At 44.3% G+C, this 22,567-nt stretch overlaps 1 protein-coding gene across 1 annotated transcript in view; it reads right to left on the reverse strand.

Moving 5' to 3' along the window:
• Nucleotides 1-1,525: 1,525 nt before the first annotated feature.
• MTMR2 (myotubularin related protein 2) overlaps nucleotides 1,526-22,567 on the reverse strand; it is a 64,817-nt gene continuing 43,775 nt past the window's right edge. Inside the window, exons 6-15 of the mRNA XM_059826726.1 lie at nucleotides 21,132-21,233; nucleotides 20,351-20,434; nucleotides 12,492-12,641; nucleotides 11,479-11,667; nucleotides 8,932-9,117; nucleotides 7,846-8,052; nucleotides 6,170-6,262; nucleotides 4,442-4,555; nucleotides 2,800-2,976; nucleotides 1,526-1,783 (exon numbers count right to left, since the gene is read on the reverse strand). Coding sequence (XP_059682709.1) covers nucleotides 1,622-1,783; nucleotides 2,800-2,976; nucleotides 4,442-4,555; nucleotides 6,170-6,262; nucleotides 7,846-8,052; nucleotides 8,932-9,117; nucleotides 11,479-11,667; nucleotides 12,492-12,641; nucleotides 20,351-20,434; nucleotides 21,132-21,233 — 1,464 coding nt within the window. The 3' untranslated portion in view covers nucleotides 1,526-1,621. The remainder of the gene's footprint in view (nucleotides 1,784-2,799; nucleotides 2,977-4,441; nucleotides 4,556-6,169; nucleotides 6,263-7,845; nucleotides 8,053-8,931; nucleotides 9,118-11,478; nucleotides 11,668-12,491; nucleotides 12,642-20,350; nucleotides 20,435-21,131; nucleotides 21,234-22,567) is intronic.

Consider the following 22,567-nt stretch of genomic DNA (forward strand, 5'->3'; position numbering starts at 1 on the left):
TTACTCATTCTGCCAGGAGGTGGCTGTGGATTTCTCCCTAAGTACTGAGACACTGATTGCAGCGGAGGAGGCAGAAATGGCGACTGCAGGGGGAAATTACTGTTGCTGCTTCAGAAGGAATGTGGCTTTTGAAAGGCAGTTTCTTACGTGTAAATTGGTCCACTCTTGTACCCTCTCAGAAAATACTTCTCTACTGTAGACGAGAGGCAGAGTGAAGAAGCGTGCTGATGGGTGTATTAAACAGGTGACCACAGCACGGGATCCCATCATAAAAGAGCAACACAGGAACCCAGACCAAGCAGTGCCCCTCTTCCTTAGCATGGAGATGAGAAGCAGCCTGGAGTAACGATCCTTGCACATACGTAACTTTGCTGTAAGCCTCATCTTCTACAACCCCGTGATTACCCACTTGGAAGAGCAATGGGGCAGCCATGGTTTCACCAAGTGTGTTTTTTACCTCCACTTCTACAGTAAAATTTTGTATTAAAATTGAATTTGGACTTACAATTAGTCAGGTGACACTAATTCTTGAAGTATGCTATGAGGAAAAAGACCTAAGCATAGGGCTCAGAAACTGGCTAAGCTGTTTAGTCTACCAGAATAACCTTAAGTAGCAGTTGCAATGCCGGCAGAAAGGCTCCTTGGGCTGATACACAGTTGTTTCCATTAGTTAACAGAAAACAAATACCTTAAGTACACCACTACGATCCTTCACAGAAGCATTAAAATCACTAAGTATGCTTACCCAAGCAAAATGACATGACTGTTCCCAGCAGTTCACACATGCCCCTTGGTATTCCACTACCTTTCCCCTGATGAGTATGAGGCACCGGAGGACAGAGGAGCTGCAGAAAGCTCAGGGGAGCCATGCTCTGCTTCCCCTTGCAAAAATAAAGGTGCTTAAGTTGCATCCTGGCACACCCAATGTAAACCATAAGCGAGACTCTAAAGTTGCAGAGATGGAAGTAAACTTGGTCCTACAAAGTCAAGTCATGTAGGTTGCTCCTCTGCCACCATGTTTGATTGGTAGAAGCTGCCCCTTCTTTAAATAAGGCATCATTTACATGGCTTCCTATGATCTAGATCGAAGTGAAGGGAAAAGCGAGAACAGTGATATGTTTCAGATGCTATCGCTGCTTGCCTCTAAGTATGCTGGCAAATGCTCTCATTGACGCTGCTATGCAGACATTAACAGCGGAGGGTTTCATGACCTTACAGCTGATTTCTAGGCTCCAATACACAATCCTTTTAGCAAAGGGGAGATTTTTCAAACTTCGGAGTAGATGCTTTTCCTCCACAGTTCTTCATTCTAGTGCACAGTCTCTCTTTAAAGCCAAGTGATATCCAGCACATAAGTGAACAAAGAGCTCTAGGTTTCTTTTAGGTGGCAAGTGCAATTAGCTTGTATTATAATCTAGCCACTGAGAAGGTTAATTGCATAGGGGGCCTTGTTTGTTTGTTTCTGCTTAAGCGTCCTCTAGTGCTACAGTACTAATAAATTACCCTGGAGGGAAATAAATAAATAGGTTGGCATCTCCCAGACACCACGCTGGGAATCCAGAGGGTTTTAGAAAAGCTGCGCCCATGGTCCTGGGAAGGTACTCGGCAAAAAAAGTCTGTATTACACAACTGTCTGTACAGGAGCGACGCACTGTGCGGGAGAGCCAGCTCTCTCAGAGGATGAGGTGGAACGGTTGGTGATTTCTCTCTGCAGTTCCTCCACTTTCTTCTGCAGCTCAGCCCGCTTGGCAAGAAGTTCCTTGTAGCGATTGTGGACAGGTTCCTGCAAGAAAACGTGTAGCTGAGTGCTGTGAGGCAAGCACGGAAGTGGAAGCCTGAACCACAAAACGTTGCCGCTGACTTTACACACAGCTATGAGGGAAGGAGGGATGGTGGGTGGGTTATGTCACTGTCTCCAGCCCAGGGGTAAGTGCGTAGTTGCTCTGGCACCATAGTGCAATGGTGGCTAAACAAAACTTAGTGTATATTTTGACAGATGACAATTACAAAACTAATCTCTGACATTTCTGGGGGACACTCGCCTTGGCATGTCAGCTTGGCCATAATTTCAGGGGTTTGGGGAAAACAAAACCAACACAGATTTATCTAAGTATTTTCACACGGTTATGACTGTTAAACAGTTAGTATTGGAAAGCATTTGTTGGGTTCCTGTATCTAATGCCCCAGATTTGCAAAGCTCTCTTAACTGCAGCTGGACATTGAGGCAATCCAGGAATACGTCCCTTCCTACTAAAAAGTGATTTCAGCGTTTAGGGCCATCTTCAGGCTGCTCATCTCAGGTGCCTGCCCTGGGCAAGCCAGTTTCCCTGCTGTCAGCGTTCAAGAGCGTAACAAGGGTTGCAGTCAGAACCCTGTGCCTTGGGCAGCCAAAGCAAGCCGCAGGTGTCTGCTGCCAGTAATCTAAATACAGCCCCAAAACTCCTATCTAGAATCCCACATCCAAAGAAGTCTCAGGTTTTTAAGCTCTTTTGCAAAGAAGAGAGACTTCAGATTATTTTCCCCATATTCTAAGTGAAAAATTTTCCAAATTGCTGAGTATCTTCAGCTCCTGCAGATTTCACAAGGCAGCGACCTCCAGCTGAGCACCCGCACCAGCCAGCTGTAGATGCTGCTCTTTCATTGCTTACTTTTGAATTTAGGCTTTTGTTTTTAGATTTAAGCAGTAGCAGCCTAAGTTTGTACATTACTTCTTGTGCTTCAAAGGTCTTGAGCTCCAAAATGACAGTATCGGTACTAGCAGGGAGGGAAATAAAAGCAGGATCCTCGGAAGAGACGTACCTGCGGTTTCATCCTGGGGTTCCAGCGGATGTAGTAGCCGACCCACAGCTCGAGGTGGCGCATGCTGGCCACGGGATACAGGACGTGGTTGGAGTAGCTCACGTACAAGGGGTTAGTGAAGTCTTCCAGCTGGCTGTTGATGTAAGACCAAAGCGACACGGTCTTTTTTGGAAGGCTCTGTAAGGGAAGGGGGTGGAGGAGGCTTTATTTCCCATACAAATCCCAGCATTTATCTACAAAGTGTAACAGCATATACATATGCCTGTCATTAATACAGAGCTGGTTGCCCTTTTGTAGCTTAAAAAAACCCGTGTTTTTTTGATGTGGTTATTGTAATCGAAGCACAAGGATGCAGGCAGGCACACATGCACCCTGGCACAGAAACATCCCCTCTTACCCACGCAGCTGCCAACACGGACCAGGAATCGCCATCGGCACAGCAAGGGGACACCGGCATGTGAACTCTCAATGCTTTAGTTAAACTTCACCTCTTTAAAGTGCTCCTGGAGGACTTGCTGGAGTATTTAATTGCAAAAAAAACCCAAAAACCCAAACCACCAAAACCATTCGACTTAGGCCCTGATCTAGTGGCATAATTAGGCCTGTGAATAGTCCCAGTGAAACCAGTGTTGAAGTGCTTTCTAGATTAAGTACTTTGCTAAGCTGAGGCCTTAAAAAAAAATCCCCAAAACCCACATGCAAACAGCACGCAGGTTTTCTTCTCTGGAAATTACAACTATTCAATCGCTGTGGACTCTAGAGAAACAGGGACGCTGATTTCACTACAGTACAATGCTATCACTTCTGTATTCATTTTTTATTATTATTTTTTAACTGATGTGCTGTCAAACATAATCACATCAGGTCCACACAGCACTGTCCTCAACGTACCTCTGGGATGTTAGGCTGCAACCTTTTGGTGACAAAATGCTTCATCTTTAGGTAGGTGAGACGGAATGAGCGACCCTGCTTTTCCTTCTGATTCCAGACTCGGTCTGAATAGGGTAGTGTTTGAATGGTCTGAATGTGCATGTCTATACGCTCCTCCCTCAGCAAACAAACCTCGACCAGACTGCAGGGCAGAGTTGGCGGGTGGTAGGACCCAAAGGCATGTCCTTCCTAATACTAGCAGCTCTGTCCTCTCTCAGACAAATGCAAGCACAGCAAGAACACACATTGAGACCAGTTACTTGCTGTAACCTGTGTGTGCAGAATGACAATACACACTTGGTAGTTAAAATCAACGTAACAGGACCACTGCAAGGAAAAGGGAGGGCAAAAAAGTACCAGTGTCCACAGAGAAGGTTACATTTAATGGGAGTTCAAAGAAAAACTGCATTTCCAACTACCTGGGAGACACCAGGAGCTATTCAGCAACCAGTGAGTAGCTGAAAGCTATGCTGAAAGCAGTGGGACTGTCCAGAGGGAAATGGTATTGCCCTGAAATGTGAAGTTTCCAACAGAGAGCAGTTTGCACAAAGAGGAAAATACCCCGTGTCCCAGTTGTTAAGAAGGGGGCTTGGCATTAGCCAGAGCTGCATCTACCACTATCTCTGAATGCCCAAACAACTTCTCTAGCAATATCTGGCCAGCTCAAGCAATGACTGTACCAGGCCTTCACCTTGGAGAGAAGCTGTCTTACCTCCTTCACTCTCTGCTGCTCACTGCTGCACAGGAAGGTCCCAAACAAACAGCTGTACAGGTGATCCAGGATGGTTATCAGGAAGTACTCGTTGAACTCAAATGCTGTAGGAAACTTCAGACAGAAACAGAAAATTAGGTTGGGATTTTAGAACAGGAATTGCAAGTAAACTTTCTGCCACTTTGTGGTCTTGCAAAGGAGTTGGTCCCTCTTCTTGATTTCTAAACCAAGATTTGTCTCTGTTCTTTGCCTGGTGGAATATTCAGGATCATATTTGTTCCTTCCAGGAGCAAGAGTTTCTCTCCTGGAAAGCTGCTTTACATGTGCAGAGAGGAATTTTGAGCAAAGCCAGAGATCTGAAGGGTTTGACTGCTGTGTTTATACACACTCAGTGCTGCTTCAAGTGGAAGCTTGCTCTGTCTGCTCTGCCTGACCCTAATGACAGACCATGCAACGAGACTGTGAACAAAAGGCTGAAGCACATGTGAAATAATGCATAAAAAGGAATGGAAATTTCCCGGGGCCAAATGGTAATAACCTGTGTGTGTAACACAGCACTTCCCAGAGGGAACAGCAGGGAAGCATCTTGCAACACAGGTCAGTGGGAGGAACAGGTGTATGGGTAAGGGCTGTGTTTGCTGTTGACGTTCCACGCAGAAACAATCAGACCCAAGACAGGGAAAACTGAAGCTCTACAAAGGATCAGTAAGAATATGTGCGGTGAACTGCGAAGACATGCTGGGGCCATGGAAAGGAGAGCAGGAGGCCCTCTTCCCTCACAAACCACCCTTCTCTTCCCAGGCTACCCTGGTTGCAACATCCTGACCTCAGCAGCTGCAGGTCAGGATGCCTGCTTGCAGGAGCAATACAAGGAGAGCATGATGAAAGTGACTTTTGATGATGGTAAAGCCTCCCTCTTTCTCTGCTTGGATACAGTACAGCTTCAAATATAGTGGCATCCTCCTTTTCCATTTCACCTGTTTTAATCCATGATGAGCCTAATTTTTTCAGTGAACTGCCTGACCATGGCTGACATTTGCCATGTGACACATTTTGTTTCACAGCAGACACAAAAAACCTTCCAGGTCCTACATACCTGGGGAAAACCTCCCAACCGTAGGGGATCTCTCCTGAACTGTGCCTCTGCCATGCGTGGTCTGAAGTGAGGAACTCAGCTCTGGACATCACGTATGAATCAGAAGCAGTATGTTTGCCTTCAGAAGTTAAAGTGGAACAAATGCATGTCTTGCTGCGGGCTGGGTTACGCGATCAGCTTGAGCAGAGGCAACAGGGATCTGTCTGCACCCACCACGCTAGAGACTTACGTTAGCAGCTCAAGTCACTTACGCTTCTGAAGGCACAGTGGGCTACTAAGGATGGCTCGGGTGTCTGTTCCTGCCCATGGTAAGTGTGAGGCAGCTGTCCCCTCTTTCAGGGTGAGGCAAGCTGCTTCTTACAAGCTCACATTTATTAGCAGCATGTAGGTAAGCAGTACCCACTAACTAGCTAATCTGATGCAAGCTGTCTTCGTGGCCTTCCTGTGCACTTGTGCATTCCGGCTCTTTGCTAACAGACTCCCAGGAAACTTGTGGCCAGAGTCAAAACAAGAGCAGAAGCCCAGGAAGGAGAGCCTGTGCAGGTCAGCTTGGAAATTACTCCTGTGGCCAGAAACTGTGCCACATCTTGGTACATTGGCTTTGTGGACACGTGTGCCACCCAGCAATTTACCTGTCTTGTCATTTGCCAGACACAGTCGATGAACTGGAGGAAGACAGGAGAGCGATCTGCGTCTGCATGATTCTTATCTCCATGGCCAACTCTCTGAAACAGAGCAGGACAAAGAACAGGAGTTGCACAGGGCTTCATGGGGAAACTGCTGGGGTCTCCTTTCAGTCACCCAAGCCTTTACCAACAGCTTTAAGAAGGTTCAAATGAGTCTTGATTTTGCTTCATCCATATCAGTGAGTAAAGAGTAAAGGACATCTACTCCCTTTGTCTTTGAAGTGAAATTTCTTTATGGGGATGTTTTCATGCTAAATTAAAACAAGAGTTGTTTGAGTAGAGGCTCCAGATGCGATGCTGGCACTGATTTCAGTTAATAGCTGAAGTTCAGAAGGAAAAAAAATGAGAATGCTTTTTGCTTCAGTTGCAGCTGTCGTCCTGGCTACTTCAGTAGTACAGTGTGCTAGATCTAAACACTACCTACAGGCACGGCATGTGGCGATAACCGTCACACAACACCTCGCAGCTTCCAAGCGCTGTACAAACACTAACCCAGCCCATCTCCTGTCACCTCAAGAGAGGCAGTGACGAAAGTATCCCCAGAAGTAGGCCTCCAACCCTAACCGTGCTGTGTGGCCAACACATGTGAGGCCTGATTCCTTATAACTGTAGTACGTTAGTGGTTATATGTTACCCAGGAGCCCTAAGTACTGTACAAAGACAAGAACAAGAACATGATAAGTAACAGAGATCCCTACCTCTTCTGTAACACTGTTCTCCCCTCACCAAAGGAAATCAGTATCATTACCTTCTTTGTATAGACAGGGAAGCTAAAATACTCATCGTTCCAACACTAGGTAACAGTTTTGCTGCAGCAGAACCTCAATTCTGACTCAGTTTCCCCACCTTCCTTAGAGCATTTGACTATGCAACCCACCATTGCATGTGCTGTAAACAGACTTTGTTCTAGCCCTTGCCAAAATTAAACAACCACAAAAGAACATCTACAAGCAAAACACAATAGGAACAAAGACTGAAAGGATACTACTGAAAGGCGCTCTCAATTCCCATCAGCACAAACCGTAACAAACCGCTGTGTCACAAGTCCACAAAGCTGCCTCTCTGCCAACTCTAGGGACACAACCACGAGCTACTCTTGGACCAGTCTCAAACTGCTGATCTTTCACCTAAACTATTAAAAGCCTCCCCAAAAATAAAATGTGCCTAAAGAAAATGTGAGGTCAAGGCCATAACCAAAGTCCCCGGCCTCTTCAATACCAAGGCATTTGTTAGATGACAGTGTCCAAGCAGTCTCAGAAAAGGGACTAAACTGGAAAGAAAGACAAAAAATACCCCAGGGCTCTCTGCCAACTCCCAGCAGAAACACCCATCCTGAACCCAAAGCACACTGTTAGTTTAAGCCTAAGCATGGGAACACAACATATCAGTCAGGCACCTGAGAGCTTTAATACCACCTGTTCCCCATATCTAACCAACACTGTCTCCAAGGAGGTTAAGAGATGACTGGAATTATAGGCAGAAAACAATAGCAGCAGCAGCATTCACCTTTCTTCTGCGAGTTCAGCTGGGAGACTTCTCACAGGAAAGGCTAAACTCCTTTGAAATCCTTCAAGGTGGACAATAACTTTCTGTTCAGTGCCTTCCAAGGGCTAGTGACTCACCAGCTGAAATCTGTGGCCGAAGCTCAGCCACTCCTTCTCCACTAGCACTTCAAAGCCCCTGATAGTTCGGTAGTAGCCATCTAACATGAGCAGAGAGAGAGAGGTGAGCTGGGCTGTCCGGTCCCAGCCATCACTGCAGTGTACAACTACAGACGTCTTCCCTGACTCCACCTTGTCAGCGATCCGAAGGGCTCCGGCGAGAATAAGCTAGGACAAGGAAAAAAAGAGTTACAAAATCTCTTTGGAACAGAAACTATAAATGAAAAATGGCTAGTGACAACGCAGGACAAACCAAGGGCTCTGTCTGCCTCAAGGAGAATGGTAAACCAGTTCCAGCTACTTTATAACTAGGACAGCAAATTGGTGAACACATTTTTTGTTCCAGCAAGATGACAACACATGTAAATTGTAGTGTAGGCACAACTCTAGAAAAGCCTTTGCATTAAGCTCAGCCCTTGGACAGGTCAGGATTTAAATGCAGGAGCGTCCTGTGTCTGAACATAAACACAAAATGGCCATCGCATTGCAACTGCCCCAGGAGCAGATTTGCCCCTCTCTGCATTAGCAGGTTAACAATGTAAGCTGGACGTTTTTAGGAAAGAAAGAGCTTAATTTGAAAACTAACATCTGTAGAAGCTGAAGCATTTTGCCCCACTCATTCTGACTCTGCTTGGATTCCTGAAATGCTGACAGGACACAAACTCCTGACATTTGGTGGTCTGGACCAGGCAGTAATGCCAGGATGTCTAGGATCCCTGAGTCAAGAGCTTGGAAACTCTGGGACTCCGGTGCTCTAACCAGGGTGTTCAGAGTTACATATTGCTCAGGAACACACTTCACTTCCAAAATACCATCTTTCAGTATTTCAACCCCCTCTCTTGTCCCTCTTCCCATCTCCTCAAAATTCCCCATTCCATGAAACTGTGGTTTTAGTTGTTTATAAATTGAAAACAAATTGGAAGTCTTTAAATTTCTCATGAATTGAAAATCCAGCACTGGAGTTAGGTCTGGATACATTTCCCAGTGAACAGTCTGGTACGGACTTCTGGTTACTCAGCCACATCCAGTGGATGCAGACATGCATACCTTGATATGCTCTAGCCAGTGAGTTGACTCTAAATTAGACAGCCAGTGAGTCTCCTCGATATTGGGATACACAATTTCTTTCAGTTTTCTCAGCGACTCTCTCATAACATGAATATTGTGAATGTCCAGGAACACTAATTCTGCATTCTGATAGGCATCCTCGCTCTCATAGCCCCCTCCTTTAGCCTGAAGAACAAAACCCACATACAAACCATTAAGCAAAAACGTATTTTATACTTTATCCTAATCATTTGTCCTGAGCAAGTATCAGCTGACAAAATACCACAGTGATTATGCTATCCAAAGCAGGCAGAAAACATTGGATTTATCTTACAGTTGGGAACAAACATGTACATGCACATACTTTGTGTCTCTTTCCTGCAATAGTTAATGAACACTATAATTTTTTACCAAAGAATATCACATTACAGCCCTTCTTTTTCTCTGTAATTATCATTTATCCCCATTCAAGCTGCTAGCTCATTAGATTCACTATTCTGTCATTTACAAATTTACCGTACCACACACTAATTGCCTTTCCTAAGTAGTGGGAAAGGCAGGTTTTAAAAAAAAGAAAAAAGAAAAAAAATCAGCTTTAGTGCAACAAAGCAATTCTACCATTAAAACAGGGCTTAGAGTGATGGCATGAGATGTAATTTTAGAAAAGGTAGAAAGGATGACCCTGGGAACTACTGATCTGTCAGCCTCACCTCTGTGCCTGGGAAGATCATGGAACAGATACTCCTAGAAGCTATGTTAAGGCACATGGAGGACAGGGAGGTGATTTGAGACAGCCAGCATGGCTTCACCAAGGGCAAGTCCTGCCTGACCAACCTAGTCACCTTTTATGATGGAGTGACTACAGCAGTGGACAAGGGAAGAACTACGGATGTCATCTATTTGGACTTCTGTAAGGCCTTTGACACAGTCCCCCACAACATCCTTCTCTCCAAATTGGAGAGATAACAGATTTGATGGGTGGATGACTGTTCAGTGTATGAGGAATTGGTTGGATGGTCGCATCCAGAGGGCAGTGGTCAACAACTCAATGTTCAGATGGAGATCAGTGACAAGTGGTGTCCCTCACGGGTCCTTACTGCGACCAGTACTGTTTAATATCTTCATCAATGACATAGACAGCAGGATGGAGTGCACCCTCAGCAAGTTTGCAGACGACACCAAGCTGAGTGGTGCGGTTAACATACCTGAAGATGGGATGCCATCCAGAGGGACCTGGACAAGCTCGAGAAGTGAACTCCTGTGAACCTCATGAGGTTCAACAAGGCCAAGTGCAAGGTCCTGCACTTGGGTCAGGGCAATCCCCAGTATTACAACAGGCTGGGGGATGAAGGGATTGAGAGCAGCCCTGTGGAGAAGGACTTGAGGGCACTGGTGGATGAAAAGCTGGACATGAGCTGGCAATGTGTGCTTACAGCCCAGGAAGCCAACCATATCCTGAGCTGCATGAAAAGAAGCGTGACCAGCAGGTCGAGGGAGGTGATTCTGCCCTTCTACTCTGCTCTGGTGAGACCCCACCTGGAGTACTGCATCCAGCTCTGGGGTCCTCAGTACATGAAAAGACATGGACTTGTTGGAGCAGGTCCAGAGGACAGCCACAAAAATTATTAGGGGGATGGAACACCTCTCCTATGAGGAAAGGCTGAGAGAGTTGGGGTTGTTCAGCCTAGAAAAGAGAAGGCTCCGGGGAGACCTTATCGCAGTCTTTCAGTACTTAAAGAGGGCTTATAAGAAAGATGGGGACAAACTTTTTAGTAAGGCCTGAAGCGATAGGACAAGGGGCAATGGTTTTAAACTAAAAGAGAGTAAATTTACATTAGACATAAGGAAGAAATTTTTTACAATGAGGGTGGTGAAACACTGGAACAGGTTGCCCAGAGAGGTGGTAGATGCCTCATCCCTGGAAACATTCAAGGCCAGGTTGTACGGGGCTCTGAGCAACCTGATCTAGTGAAAGATGTCCCTGCCCATGGCAGGGGGGGTTGGAATACATGATCTTTAAAGGTCCCTTCCAACCCAAACTATTCTATGATCCTATAATTCTATAACAGCAGGAAGAACACAGCAATGTTCGGAGACATTAAAGATCCCCAGCTTATATTTTGACGTTGAAGATCATGATGCCTGATTTTCATAATTGCTGAGTATCCCCTGCTCGCATCAGGATTAACAGGGACAGAGTTCTGGTGCTGTTAGAGGATGCAGTCTTTCAACCATGTGAAGTGAAAAATGGTGACACACAAGATCCAGGGTGCTAGAGTTTGACCTTAGTACTACTTTGACTTTTTTTTTCCCTCCAATCTTATTTTCCATTGTAGATTAATCCAAATGGACATTTAGTAGTCACACTGGTATCTTGCAGATACCAGTGCAGGTGTAAAAGTCTGTCTAGAGAATCAGATTATTGCATATGATCCCTTTCACAGTGGAAAACCCTTTGTGATCCTCAGGAATAATTTGAAATGGTGGTGGAAAATGTGCTCTAAATTGTTACATTCCCAGCTTTAGACAGAGGAAAAAGCACCTGACCTTATTGGCTACAGCATTCACACTAGGCCTTGCATCAAATATGAAGATTTTATGGGACTGAGCATTAGAATCCATGATGGCTTGAAGATATTTTTCATCTTCCTTGCTTCGCTTGCCACTCACTCCCACCATTGGTTGGCTACAGCGAGTGATCGTTGCTTGACTTTCTGGGTGAATCCATGACAATACCTTCAAAAACAAATACAAAAGAAATGAAGGAAAAATGGGATTCATTAAACAAGTGAAGTGTTTTACCTGTAACGGCTTGCTCTGGGATCCTGCCATGTATTAGCTGGTTCTAGAAGGCTGGATTCTATTAAATCACAATTGAATGAAAGAAACAATTCTTCTGTCCTTACTCATTCATTCTGGTGGCATTCCCAAAGTTTGAACAAACACAAGGTGACTGAGCAGGTTTAAGTCTGACTTTTAAATATGATGCAGACTGTTTTCTCACTGTTGTGTGAGTCACAAACACACTTTCTCGCTTCTGCAGTCATTGGGCTATGTCTTACTCTGTTACACCATGTAAAAGTTAAGCACTTTAGGAACAGATTTAATTTTCTATAGACTTGAGAAGTAAAACAGTACATTTTCAGTTACTGCTGAAATAATCATCATAACGATGTGTTTTGTCTTAATTTCATTTAATAAGCATTTTCATCAAGAGTATCACTAAGCATTCCTCTACCCTGAAAGCCAGAGTAGGCCAGACAATTGTAAACAACCAAATAGGGCTGCTTTGCATTTCCCAGGAACTGAACTGAGATTCGGTCTGGGCTGTGCTAAGTTATCTTATCTTCTCATTTTCGTTTAGTCTACATCTCTTTCACAACAGTAGTTCCAGCAGATAATGTTGCTTTCTAACTCCTCAAACATGTTGCTGTCACTTTTCATTATCCATTGACCATTTATTTGCTCCCTGGAATCCACTCAGCCTGATCTTGGTATTATTTATGGCCCGAAGGCATGTAACAAAACCACATCAAAGTGGCTTCTTTTGTCACACTCACTGGTATGCGTCCTCTTGATCTGAAAGATGCTACTCTCTTTAATTCTTCATCGGGAATGTTTACAGGCACAGCTAGAATGGCAGGGTATGTATCACACAGCTCATAGCGCTCATTAATCTTGGTCAACCTCCAGCTTTCATTAGGAATTCCCTAAAGAGGAAACAACAGCAGGTTAGCAAATGAGTTGCTCTGAGACCTCAGCACAGCCAAATCCCCAGACCTGAAATTTAAGGCAACTTTTATTAATGAAGGAGATTTAGGGCTGGAGCCTGGGACTGCATTATCTTGGTAACTTGCATCTCACACATACCTACTTCCCAGAGAGGTAGATGTTTTGCTCAGGTCACTGAAGAACAGGAAAACTAGAAGACTGCAGGCAGGCTCACCTGTGGCAAAGGAACTGTGGAGGCTACAGATGTGGCAAGACAGGTGATCCCCCTGAAAGCATCTTTAACATACCTCCTGCTCTCATCATGGTGCTTACAGGAGAGCCAGGAGCAGGACAGAACGGGTGACTGACAGTCCTCACTTCTCTCTCAGCACTTAGCTCAAACGTGGCGGGGGGAAACTGGGGATGGAAAGTGGAATTACCAGACAGGATGGAGGGGAAGACAGCAGGGAGAACAAGCAATAAAACTCCCCAGAAAAATCAATCTGTTTCAGGTCTTGTTCAGTGTTTGTGGCACAGCTGTGCAATCCCCTAATCCACCAAAAAACTAGTAATTCTATGTCTCTGTCTGCGTGACTGTATGTGATCTGGACAGCGATGTGCAACTCCCATGTTCCTCTCAGACTAAGCTCTCTGGTTGTACTAGTCTGACTTGGGCTGGGAGAGCAGGGCATCTACACACACATACACACATCACTGAGCTCAGCATGCCCTGATGGGGAAGCAACTCAGCAGCTTCCCAGATGATAATGTCCAGGTAACAGCCAAAGCACAATGGGGACAATCCTTACAACCCACAGACTTAGCCTGGCCGATGCTGGGAGTTAACAGATCAAAATGGTGTGGTTGCTACTGTGTGCCTTCAAGGAGAGATTTAAACAAACACATGCTGCAACAGGGGTGAGCACCGACACAAAGCATCTCTGTGGGGAAGGCAGATCTACTACAGTTCCTATATGCAGTGAACATGGCCAGACTGTTAAGCAGAGTCTGATTTAGAAGAACATCAGTTCTTAAAACAATACATGCTTTTGTTGTAATAAACAGTAGTTCATTTTAAGGAGGGTGGTGGGACACTGATTACCACTGTTGCGGCTCCCACAGGAAATAAATGATAAAACTAACACAAGTCAGACGAGCTGTGGTAATTATGGTTGACCCACACAGACTGCAACCAGTTCCCCATCAGAGCGGTGAGTCACGCTGTCAAAACAGGTCATGGTTAGAAATCTGAGGAGAGGACAGAGCTTCTGTCTAATAACAGTCACACCCTGCTTGTGAACCACCCTTGGTCCTGGGGCCCTCCCTGGGAAGGAAATGTTACTACAAGGAATCAGCAGAGCTGCCAGGATCATGAGTACCCCAAAACCCTAAAGGAAAGCTGTTTTTGGCACTGCCTGAAGCTAAAAAGTGGCAGAAACAGGAATCAAACAGTATGTATACACAGTCCAAGCTTACTGATGGGTAAAACATGCTCAGAGGTCTACCAGCTATACACAGTAAGGACAGAATCCCCTGGGTCCACCAGCCTTGCTGTCAAACAGGGAATAGTGAGACTCTTGCTCTCAGCTGTCCATCAGCTGTGATCCAGCTGGTTACTATCTGGAAGTGAACTAATGGCAAATGACTAAATTGTTCTCAGTCCTGTCCTAGTAAGTACATGACTGCAGTGCAATGAATCCATCAGCAACGCCTGGAGATTTCAACTCCCCCAAACCTGAATTAAAACTACGCTGGCGGCACACCCTTGGCAAGGAAAATGGGAGCTGACAAGCAGTTACACGGAAGAAGAGCTCCTTTTCATTCTACCCTGCAACACTACCAGTGCTCACTGAGAAGATCAAGCAGTCGCTGGCACTGTAAAGCACCCTGTTCACAGTGCAGGGCACAACAGCTTCAGCACATGCTGCTCGGTCCAGAACCCACACCTCCAAAGCTCTAAGTCTTTCAGCTGCCACTCTGACAAATTCTAATGAAGTCTTCCTTCTGCAATAGCCCAGACAAGGAAAATCCATGACAATCCCTCAGAGAAAGAAAAGATGCTATGTATCAGCATTCAAATTTCCTTTGAATCACAGGGAATGTCTCCTTTCCCCTGGCACAGGAGCCTTGAATCACAGCACCACCCAAAGAGGGCTTTGGATTCAGATCATGACTTTCGCTAAGGACTCGAAGCAGACAGAAATAAGCAAAGTAGGCTAGAAGAGGAGCCGAATTTGCATCTTCCCAGGATGTTTGCCGTGATGGCAGTGTATCTTGTGCATTTGTTCATGCTCCTTCAGATCTGTGCTTTCTCCAGCTGGAATCAATAGAAAAAGCTAAACATGATACAAAGCACATTGGTATTTCCTCATACAAGATGCATTTCACTGCTTCCTGGAAAGTTGTAAGCACCCAAAAGCCTACTATCAAACCAACCCAAACTTTTACAGATGTAACTCAAGAAGCCTCTGCAGGCTCAGGACCAGCTCTGGGAGCTGCCTGCCTGTGCACCTGCAGGAGGAACCCAGGCACGCCTCACTAACAGCGGGTGTGATGGTCCAGAAACTGCTAGGGAACACGGCTGCCAGGTGTCCACATTAGTGACCAGGGCTTGCTGCCCTGACTGGTGCACAAGGTTTGTCTTCTCCAGGTGAACTAACACCACTAGTAGACCCGGATTTCAGGGGAACTCATGTGTTCAGTTGCTTCCAGAGGACAAAGTGAGAATGGCAACATGACCACATCTATAATTGTAAATTAAATGTGCCTATGACTGTTCTCACTTAGACCAGCTGGCACAGTGCACCTCACATCCATATTATTCAACTCTTTTATTCTCAAAATGGCAGTTTGTCCAAACTGCCTACTGGTGATCCTTGACTTGCGTCAGCCTCTGAAATGTGCCCAAGTTTGGGAGCAGTTTGGCTAACTGGCCTTGCAGCCGTCTCTCATCTTTGCTCCACAAGGGCCTGACTGTCTCTTCCAGGATCCAGCTCTGATGTGGCCCAGTTGCACAACCGTGGCTCAGACTGCCAAGGACACTGCAAAGTGATGTGAAAGAGCTGTGTGAAAATATATAGAAAGGCAAGAAATGTAGAACTGCAGATAGAGAAAGAGGATTGTTGAGATGGGGATTGCTTGTAGCTCAAAGTTTGAAGAGGGAAAACAACATCATGAAATGGTATAGAATCCAAAAGGAAAAACTGCAAGTTTAGTAGGCAGTCACTGGGTGAGGGCCAACAGCTGGGTCATCTGGGTGCTGGTGGAAGATGTCAACAACAACAACCCAACCGAGCAAGGTGCAGAGGCTGATCCTTCTCCTCTCACTGGTGCCTGCCTGGCTCGGAAAGTCTCTTCAGATGCCTTCTCTGAGGTGGAGAGTACTAATGCTCAGCCTAGTAGCTAGTTAAATCTCAGCTACCTTTTTTGTGTGTTAGCCAGTAAATAATTGCTTCATACTCTCAATCTGCATATGTCTTGCTGGAAAAGTATCTTTGTGTGTGGCTAAAGATGCTCAAACACACTCACTCAAAAGAAGGACAGTAATAGCCTGGACTGAAGCTATGCCTGGAACTTGCGATGAAGGTGTCCCAGTGCTCGGGAACACTCCTTACGACTGTATCATCTAACCATACAGACGCAGGCTTTGTGTCATCTCCACACACAAACCAGACTTGGTTTCCCTCTGGGTAGTCATTCATGCCTTACTTTAATGACCTGTGCTCAGTTATCACACTGATCTACACATGTTGTAGAAGGAGTTTCTTCGTTTGCAGGGAAAAACTGTTGAAGACACACCAGCATGGCACTGAAACCAGCACCCTGCAGAGCAGACGTTTAAGCTTAAGCACATGATGAACTTTCACTGACAGGAAAAAAATAGTTTCCTTGCTAGAATTACACACAGTCACATCTCTCTACAGGATCCAGCAGACTGATTCTGAGCTTAGCCACACGGGTATACCCTGAGCTGCAGCGGGCAAGGCAGGGAGGGTAAACAGTTACACACCAGCAGTGCCTCTCAAACTTGATTTGAGCCATGAGATACCAAGAGGCTGAGCACATGAGCTCAGGCACATCCCTACACTGACACAGGATACAGCTGCCAGAGCCAAGCTGGTCCCTCTGCCATGTACTCAGCTCAGATTGTCTCCACTCAGCACAAGAGAGCTGTGATCCATTTTGCAGTAGAGACATACCTAGCATAAGCAGTATCTCAGTTAAATCATGGGACATTTAACAACTCAATTCTCATTTTCCCCTAAGTTACACCCAATATTCATGCATAGGATGCTGTTCTCATGCTCTACCTTTCCCACTCTGGTTGTATACTAAGGCTGGGCACTTCTTTTGTCCTCAAAACATTTCAGCTCCTCTTCTGAATTTCTCTGAAAGCCACAACCACAGCCCTACACTGTGGCTCCCTGGTACATAAGACCAGAGCATAAGATTAGACGAGCATGACTTCTGTAGGGAAACATCACACATTTCCAGCTTCACAATCCCTTGTAATATTTTCCAAATGCTCCCCACCTTGTTAAGGAAAATGAAAGCTTTAAGTTACTCCAAAGGCATCTCAAGGCCTTTTGGTTTCAGCTGAGTCTTACTCACTTTGCAATTCTGTTTTATACTTTGCCAGCCTGCGTGTAATAAAAATCAGGGAGCAATTTCAGTTTTAAATTTCATTTGCCACATGTGATTCCATTTACCAACTAAATCCCAGACCTCTCTGAGTTCCTTTTGTTCTCTACAGGTTGTTTATTACTCCCCATAGTTTTACACAATCACAGATTTTTAATAAGTTACATATTTCCATCTTTCCCAAGAATGCTAACAGAGAAGTCAGGGGTTTACTGAATATCTTTCCTAATTGCTACAATCTCTATCATATCAACACACTTATATTAATCCGAAAAAAAATTACAATAAATAAATCATACCACATGCAAACTTGCCATGTCTACCAGTGTAAACATAGATCCTACCATGGATCCTACTCTAAGAGTCTTTTCTAGATGCCTGGTAGTTGGCTTCTAGTTTTGCTCCGCTCCCCTCTCTCTGTATCCCTGTTCCCACAGGACAATGACTTTCCTGGCCTAAGATATACCAAGTTAACACCTGGCCATATTGCTGGGCTGCTTATGCCCTAGGCCAGCTCTTCTCTAACAGTTTTTAAACCAATTCTAAAAGGTCCTGCAGATAGTGCATACGTCCTGCTTTTCTATTTCTGATCACAATTCATCCTGTCAGAGACAGGTAATCCCATTATCTGATTTGATGCTGCCAGTTTTGTTTCACTGTTAACGAATCCCTGCTGCCATTTCAGGACATAATCCTGATTTAGTGTAGTATTTGTTATTGCTTTAACAGAACCTGGTTGGATTAAGAAAAAAGGCTAAGACATTCACACAGATAAATTGAACATCCATAGTTATAAATGCTGAAATTAAATAAACAGACTGAAATACCTAAAAGTTTTGGAGGGGACATAAAGCTTCATAGTGCAGGACATAAATCAAATCTAATGAAAGGGACGAAATTCTCCCCTTGGCCAGATCACAACATAAACATCTACCACAGTACGGTTTGCCTCTTCTTGAGCAGCTGGTGTTGGTCACTTTTAGAGATAAGCTACTGGAACAGATGGATTACGTGATCTGGAATGGGAATGACTGTGGCCCATCACAGGTAAAATTCAGATAGGCCGTGGCTGCAAAAAACTCCTGGTTTGGATTCATTTTTGCAGTTACCAATGTGAGCAAATGACTGAGGGCTTCAGAATATGGACATTAGTTTGATTTCTTGACATGAAAGCTGTCAGGCCAAGTTTTTCCTGTCCGCTCAAAAATGATACAAAAGCAGGTCACAACAAAAGAAGTACATGCTGCAGCAATGTCTCAATTGTGACATGCTTTACACACAGCAGTGCTACCTTGTGTGACCAGAAACAAAGACACCACGGCCCAGAGTCCCATTTTCTTTACAGAAAGGCCATGAAGAGCTGAAAATCACATGCATGTAAATATATGTATCCTTTCACTGTGTAACCAAGTTCCTGCCAAATTTAAGGTGCAGTCAATCACAATATAAAAACTAATATGGATAGAAAAGCTTGTATTCTGAAAAGAGACATGCCAGGATTAAGAAATTGGAATAATTTACCTTGAAATTCTCAAGGGTCACCCTTCCTTCTTCCCAGGTATTGTAACAACGTCTTTTGTATTTCACCTGTTTTAACTGAAACTTGGCTAAGTGAACACTGTGCTTTCCCATGGAGATTATTTTGATAGCATAGCTAATCTTTAGTCTTTACTCCAAATTTCTCAGTCCTGTAAAGAAGCATATTTCCCATACAGCTTTGGCTGCAGATCCTTCTTTATAAACAGATCTTTCCTTAAAATAACCACCAAGAAAGAGGTAAATTCTAAACAAAGCAATAATCACTACATTACCTGTTCTTACTAGTCAAAGCCGACCTTAGACACAATGTGTGTCATTGATTACAAGTGATCGGTGTTTGTCTCTGCTAGGATTTTAGATTGTGGTATCTCATTGCAAAACATACACTTTTTTTGCAATGAAGATAGCAGAGGTAAGATACATTTCACTTTCAATTAGCAGCCTAGAAGCCAACAATCTATCTTAGGGAGCTATTTTAGGAAGGAAAAAATCACCCCCAACAGTGAAGCTCGCTTTCCCCATCTGTTAATGACAGGCCTAGATAACGAATTTAGAAGGCATGCCCAGCTTTTAGAAGACTAAGCTAGGAAAATGAAACCCTTCCTTAGGTTTTGGATGTCAGGAATCAGATGAACAATCAGACTAGGACAGACGTCTTGTTTTGGTTTGCTTTATGGGAAAGACCCAAATAAATCTTTAAATTACATGGCTGTAAATTTCTTAATTTTACAAAGGAAAGTTGGTTTTATCCTGACAGATCTGGATGAGACAAAAGTTTACTGTGCCAGGGCAAAACTGTCACCAAATTGCACTGTTTCCTCAACTTGAGAATTTTATAACAAGAGTGATTTAATTATAAAAACCAAAATTCTCCCATCTTTTCCCCCAGGGAGAAAGTTTTTATCACAGTATTCCTAATTCCACTCAAGTTTTTATCACAGTATTCCTAATTTACAGCCTGCCACTTCACAATCATTAACACCTTTGACCGATCTACTCCAGACACACAACAACTGTCTGTTCCAAGCTACGGTTAATCACAACACTCTCTAGGTTGATCCCTATGCTGATTCCCCAAGAAAATGAAGGCATTCTAATTTTAATTTTTTTTTTTCCCTTCCAAGTTCCTGTTTGAGATATCTTACAGAAAACTGGAAAGAATTAAAACTGATACAAGCAAGAGCTGAGGTGTGAAACTCAACAATGGGATGTCTGTAGCTGCAAAACATTCCTCATTCCTCACTGCCAGCAGTGGCTGATGACTAAGCCAGAGCGATAATTTTTTCTACCAAAGCCTAAAGTCAGCTCTCTGCAGCTTGAGCAATCTCCATCAGTGGATGCTACTACCTCTAAAGCTGTACTGCTGTCATCAATCACTGTAGTGTGGAGAACAATGTCCTAACCCAGCCTGCACGACATTTGTCAGCAGGATCATTCTCCATTCCATGCAACCTGTAATTATATTGCTGCACAGAGCCTCACTTCTGAAGAGTAGAGAGGATGAGGAACGACATGGCACAATACCCACCTGTCTTCTGTACTCCCAAGTGGGGTCATACACCTTCCATCCATTTTCTGGGAAAACCTCTTTGTACTCAAATGCAAAAAGTGGCTGAAAGAAAGAAAATTTACCATTAAGAGCCCACTCAGAGCCCATTTCCAGGATGTTTGATATCTCAAATAATAACTCATGACTGGTCCTTCTCTTTTCCCACTGCAATACTCTTCATCTAGGGCTTTGTGAAAAAGATTAACATGCTCGCTGTAGCAGGTAATTAGTACAACAATGTACTTTCCTCTATACCCCGATCTTATTTGTCTATTACGTAGTACTTTATGGACAAAAGGAGTTTATTATTAAAAAGAGAAAGATAAGACTACTTGGGCAAGAACTCTCTTACATATTAAGAACTAGAACCTTTCAACCAGTATTTGAAGCAACAATTTCAGTGTCATAACACGACAGAGCAGATGAACTGCACTCCAGATTTGGGGCAGTGCAGTCACCATTAGCTGTAAACCTCTGATGGATGTCACTGTGCTTTGAACATTTTCCCTCTGTTACAAGGACGTATTGGTAAGTCATTCTCCATGCACAAAGGAATCCAGCCCCACGATAGTAGACTTCCTGTTTTCTATACAATCTAAACTCCTATGGAATTAATTCTAAAACAGATTTAAAAACCAGCATTTCTCCTCCTTCAACAAAATGCACCCCTGGTGAACATTGTACCAAGTAGATGGGACTGAACAAAAAAGCTTACTGCCACTCTTTGTCGTTTGGTAAAAACTGAAAAGAAAACACCTACCAGATTATTCGAAACTGGGAAAGCATATTTCATTAGGTTCTCGAATATGGATCGTCTAGTTCTCCCTTCAGGCTTATGAGCAAATCGCAAGTTTCGAATATCCTAGGAAAAAAAGAGGGAAATCAAATCACAGATTTCTGAACCACTTCAAAATCCAAAGAAAATCCAAAAGCTAGCATTCAAAATAGGGCCACATCACGATGCTGCTTCTAGAACTAATTTAATATTGTACTTTGAACACTGTTGCACTGCAATTCTGGGCTTGGTTCAGTGGTTGTCTGCAGCCTCTAACAAAGCCTGACACAACTGCAGAGGAGCACGGGGAGTGCTCGGGCGCGCCTGATCACAGCGTCTTGCCTTCACGTGAAGCTCTCTAACTGTTCAAAGTCTAGGAGAGAGCCTCACTCAGGACAAGCTATCACTGACCTGCAGGACTTTGTGAGACAGACCTCCTAGCTTTTACTGGGCTCTCAGGCTAAGCTGTGCCAGAAGACAGCTGGAAGGGACTGCCTCACAAAGTACCTCAATAGAGTTACTGCACACAGGGACCCTAAGTTCAGCCAGTTTCGAGCAAAGCAACTAATGCCATCTCGCTTTAAAGCTCCCATCTCTCAGAACACTAGGGAGGATGACTGAAACTGACAACTCCTCCACTTTGCACAGCAGCACAGTTTCCACAAAGAGCGGTAACCCAAGACCTCCTTTTACAAAATCAAATTCAGAAACTAAATAAAGCACCTCTAAGATGCCAAGATTTTCCAGCCAAGCCTACAACTCAAACACTTGTAGTAAACAGTTTAAAAGCCACCAGCAGGAAATGAGCTATCAAGTTGAAGCATATGAAGACGGTACAGCAAGTCAGAGAATGAGATAAACAGCTAAAGACTTAGCTGTCTCACAAGACTGAGATTAGGTAATTGGTCTCAGACAGAGAACATTTCAAGATGTACAAGCTGTATTTGTACTACTCTGCTATCACACTAAACTGCTCTGCATATCCTGGGCCAAGCAGGCCAGCATATATATATATATATACACACTGTATAGGGCCAAGATACCTATCATATAGTTTGTGCCTGGGTTTCCCACCCAGGGAAACAACGCAGTCCACTCCAAACCTGATCATGTGTGCAAACCTGCATATAGGCAAAATGGCTGAGGACTACGAATCCAGATCAAAACAGGGAAAAAATTGGCCTGCCAGCACAAGCACCTCTATGTTAGCCAGGGAGGATCATGACTGCAATAGGATGAGGGAGCAGCTGGGTGATTTTGTATAGATTATATCAACTACTTTTGACTCTGCACACCCACAGCTTGAGAATCTGCTTAGCTTCCTGGTGCCACAAAATCACAGCAGTGAGCAGAACTGTTGGGGGCTCATTTTCATTCCTCCATCTGCCCTTATCCAGAAAGTATCATCCTTTCAGCCTTGA

Source organism: Gavia stellata, chromosome 1 (genome assembly GCF_030936135.1).
Source record: "Gavia stellata isolate bGavSte3 chromosome 1, bGavSte3.hap2, whole genome shotgun sequence".
In the NCBI taxonomy this organism is placed as follows: domain Eukaryota; kingdom Metazoa; phylum Chordata; class Aves; order Gaviiformes; family Gaviidae; genus Gavia; species Gavia stellata.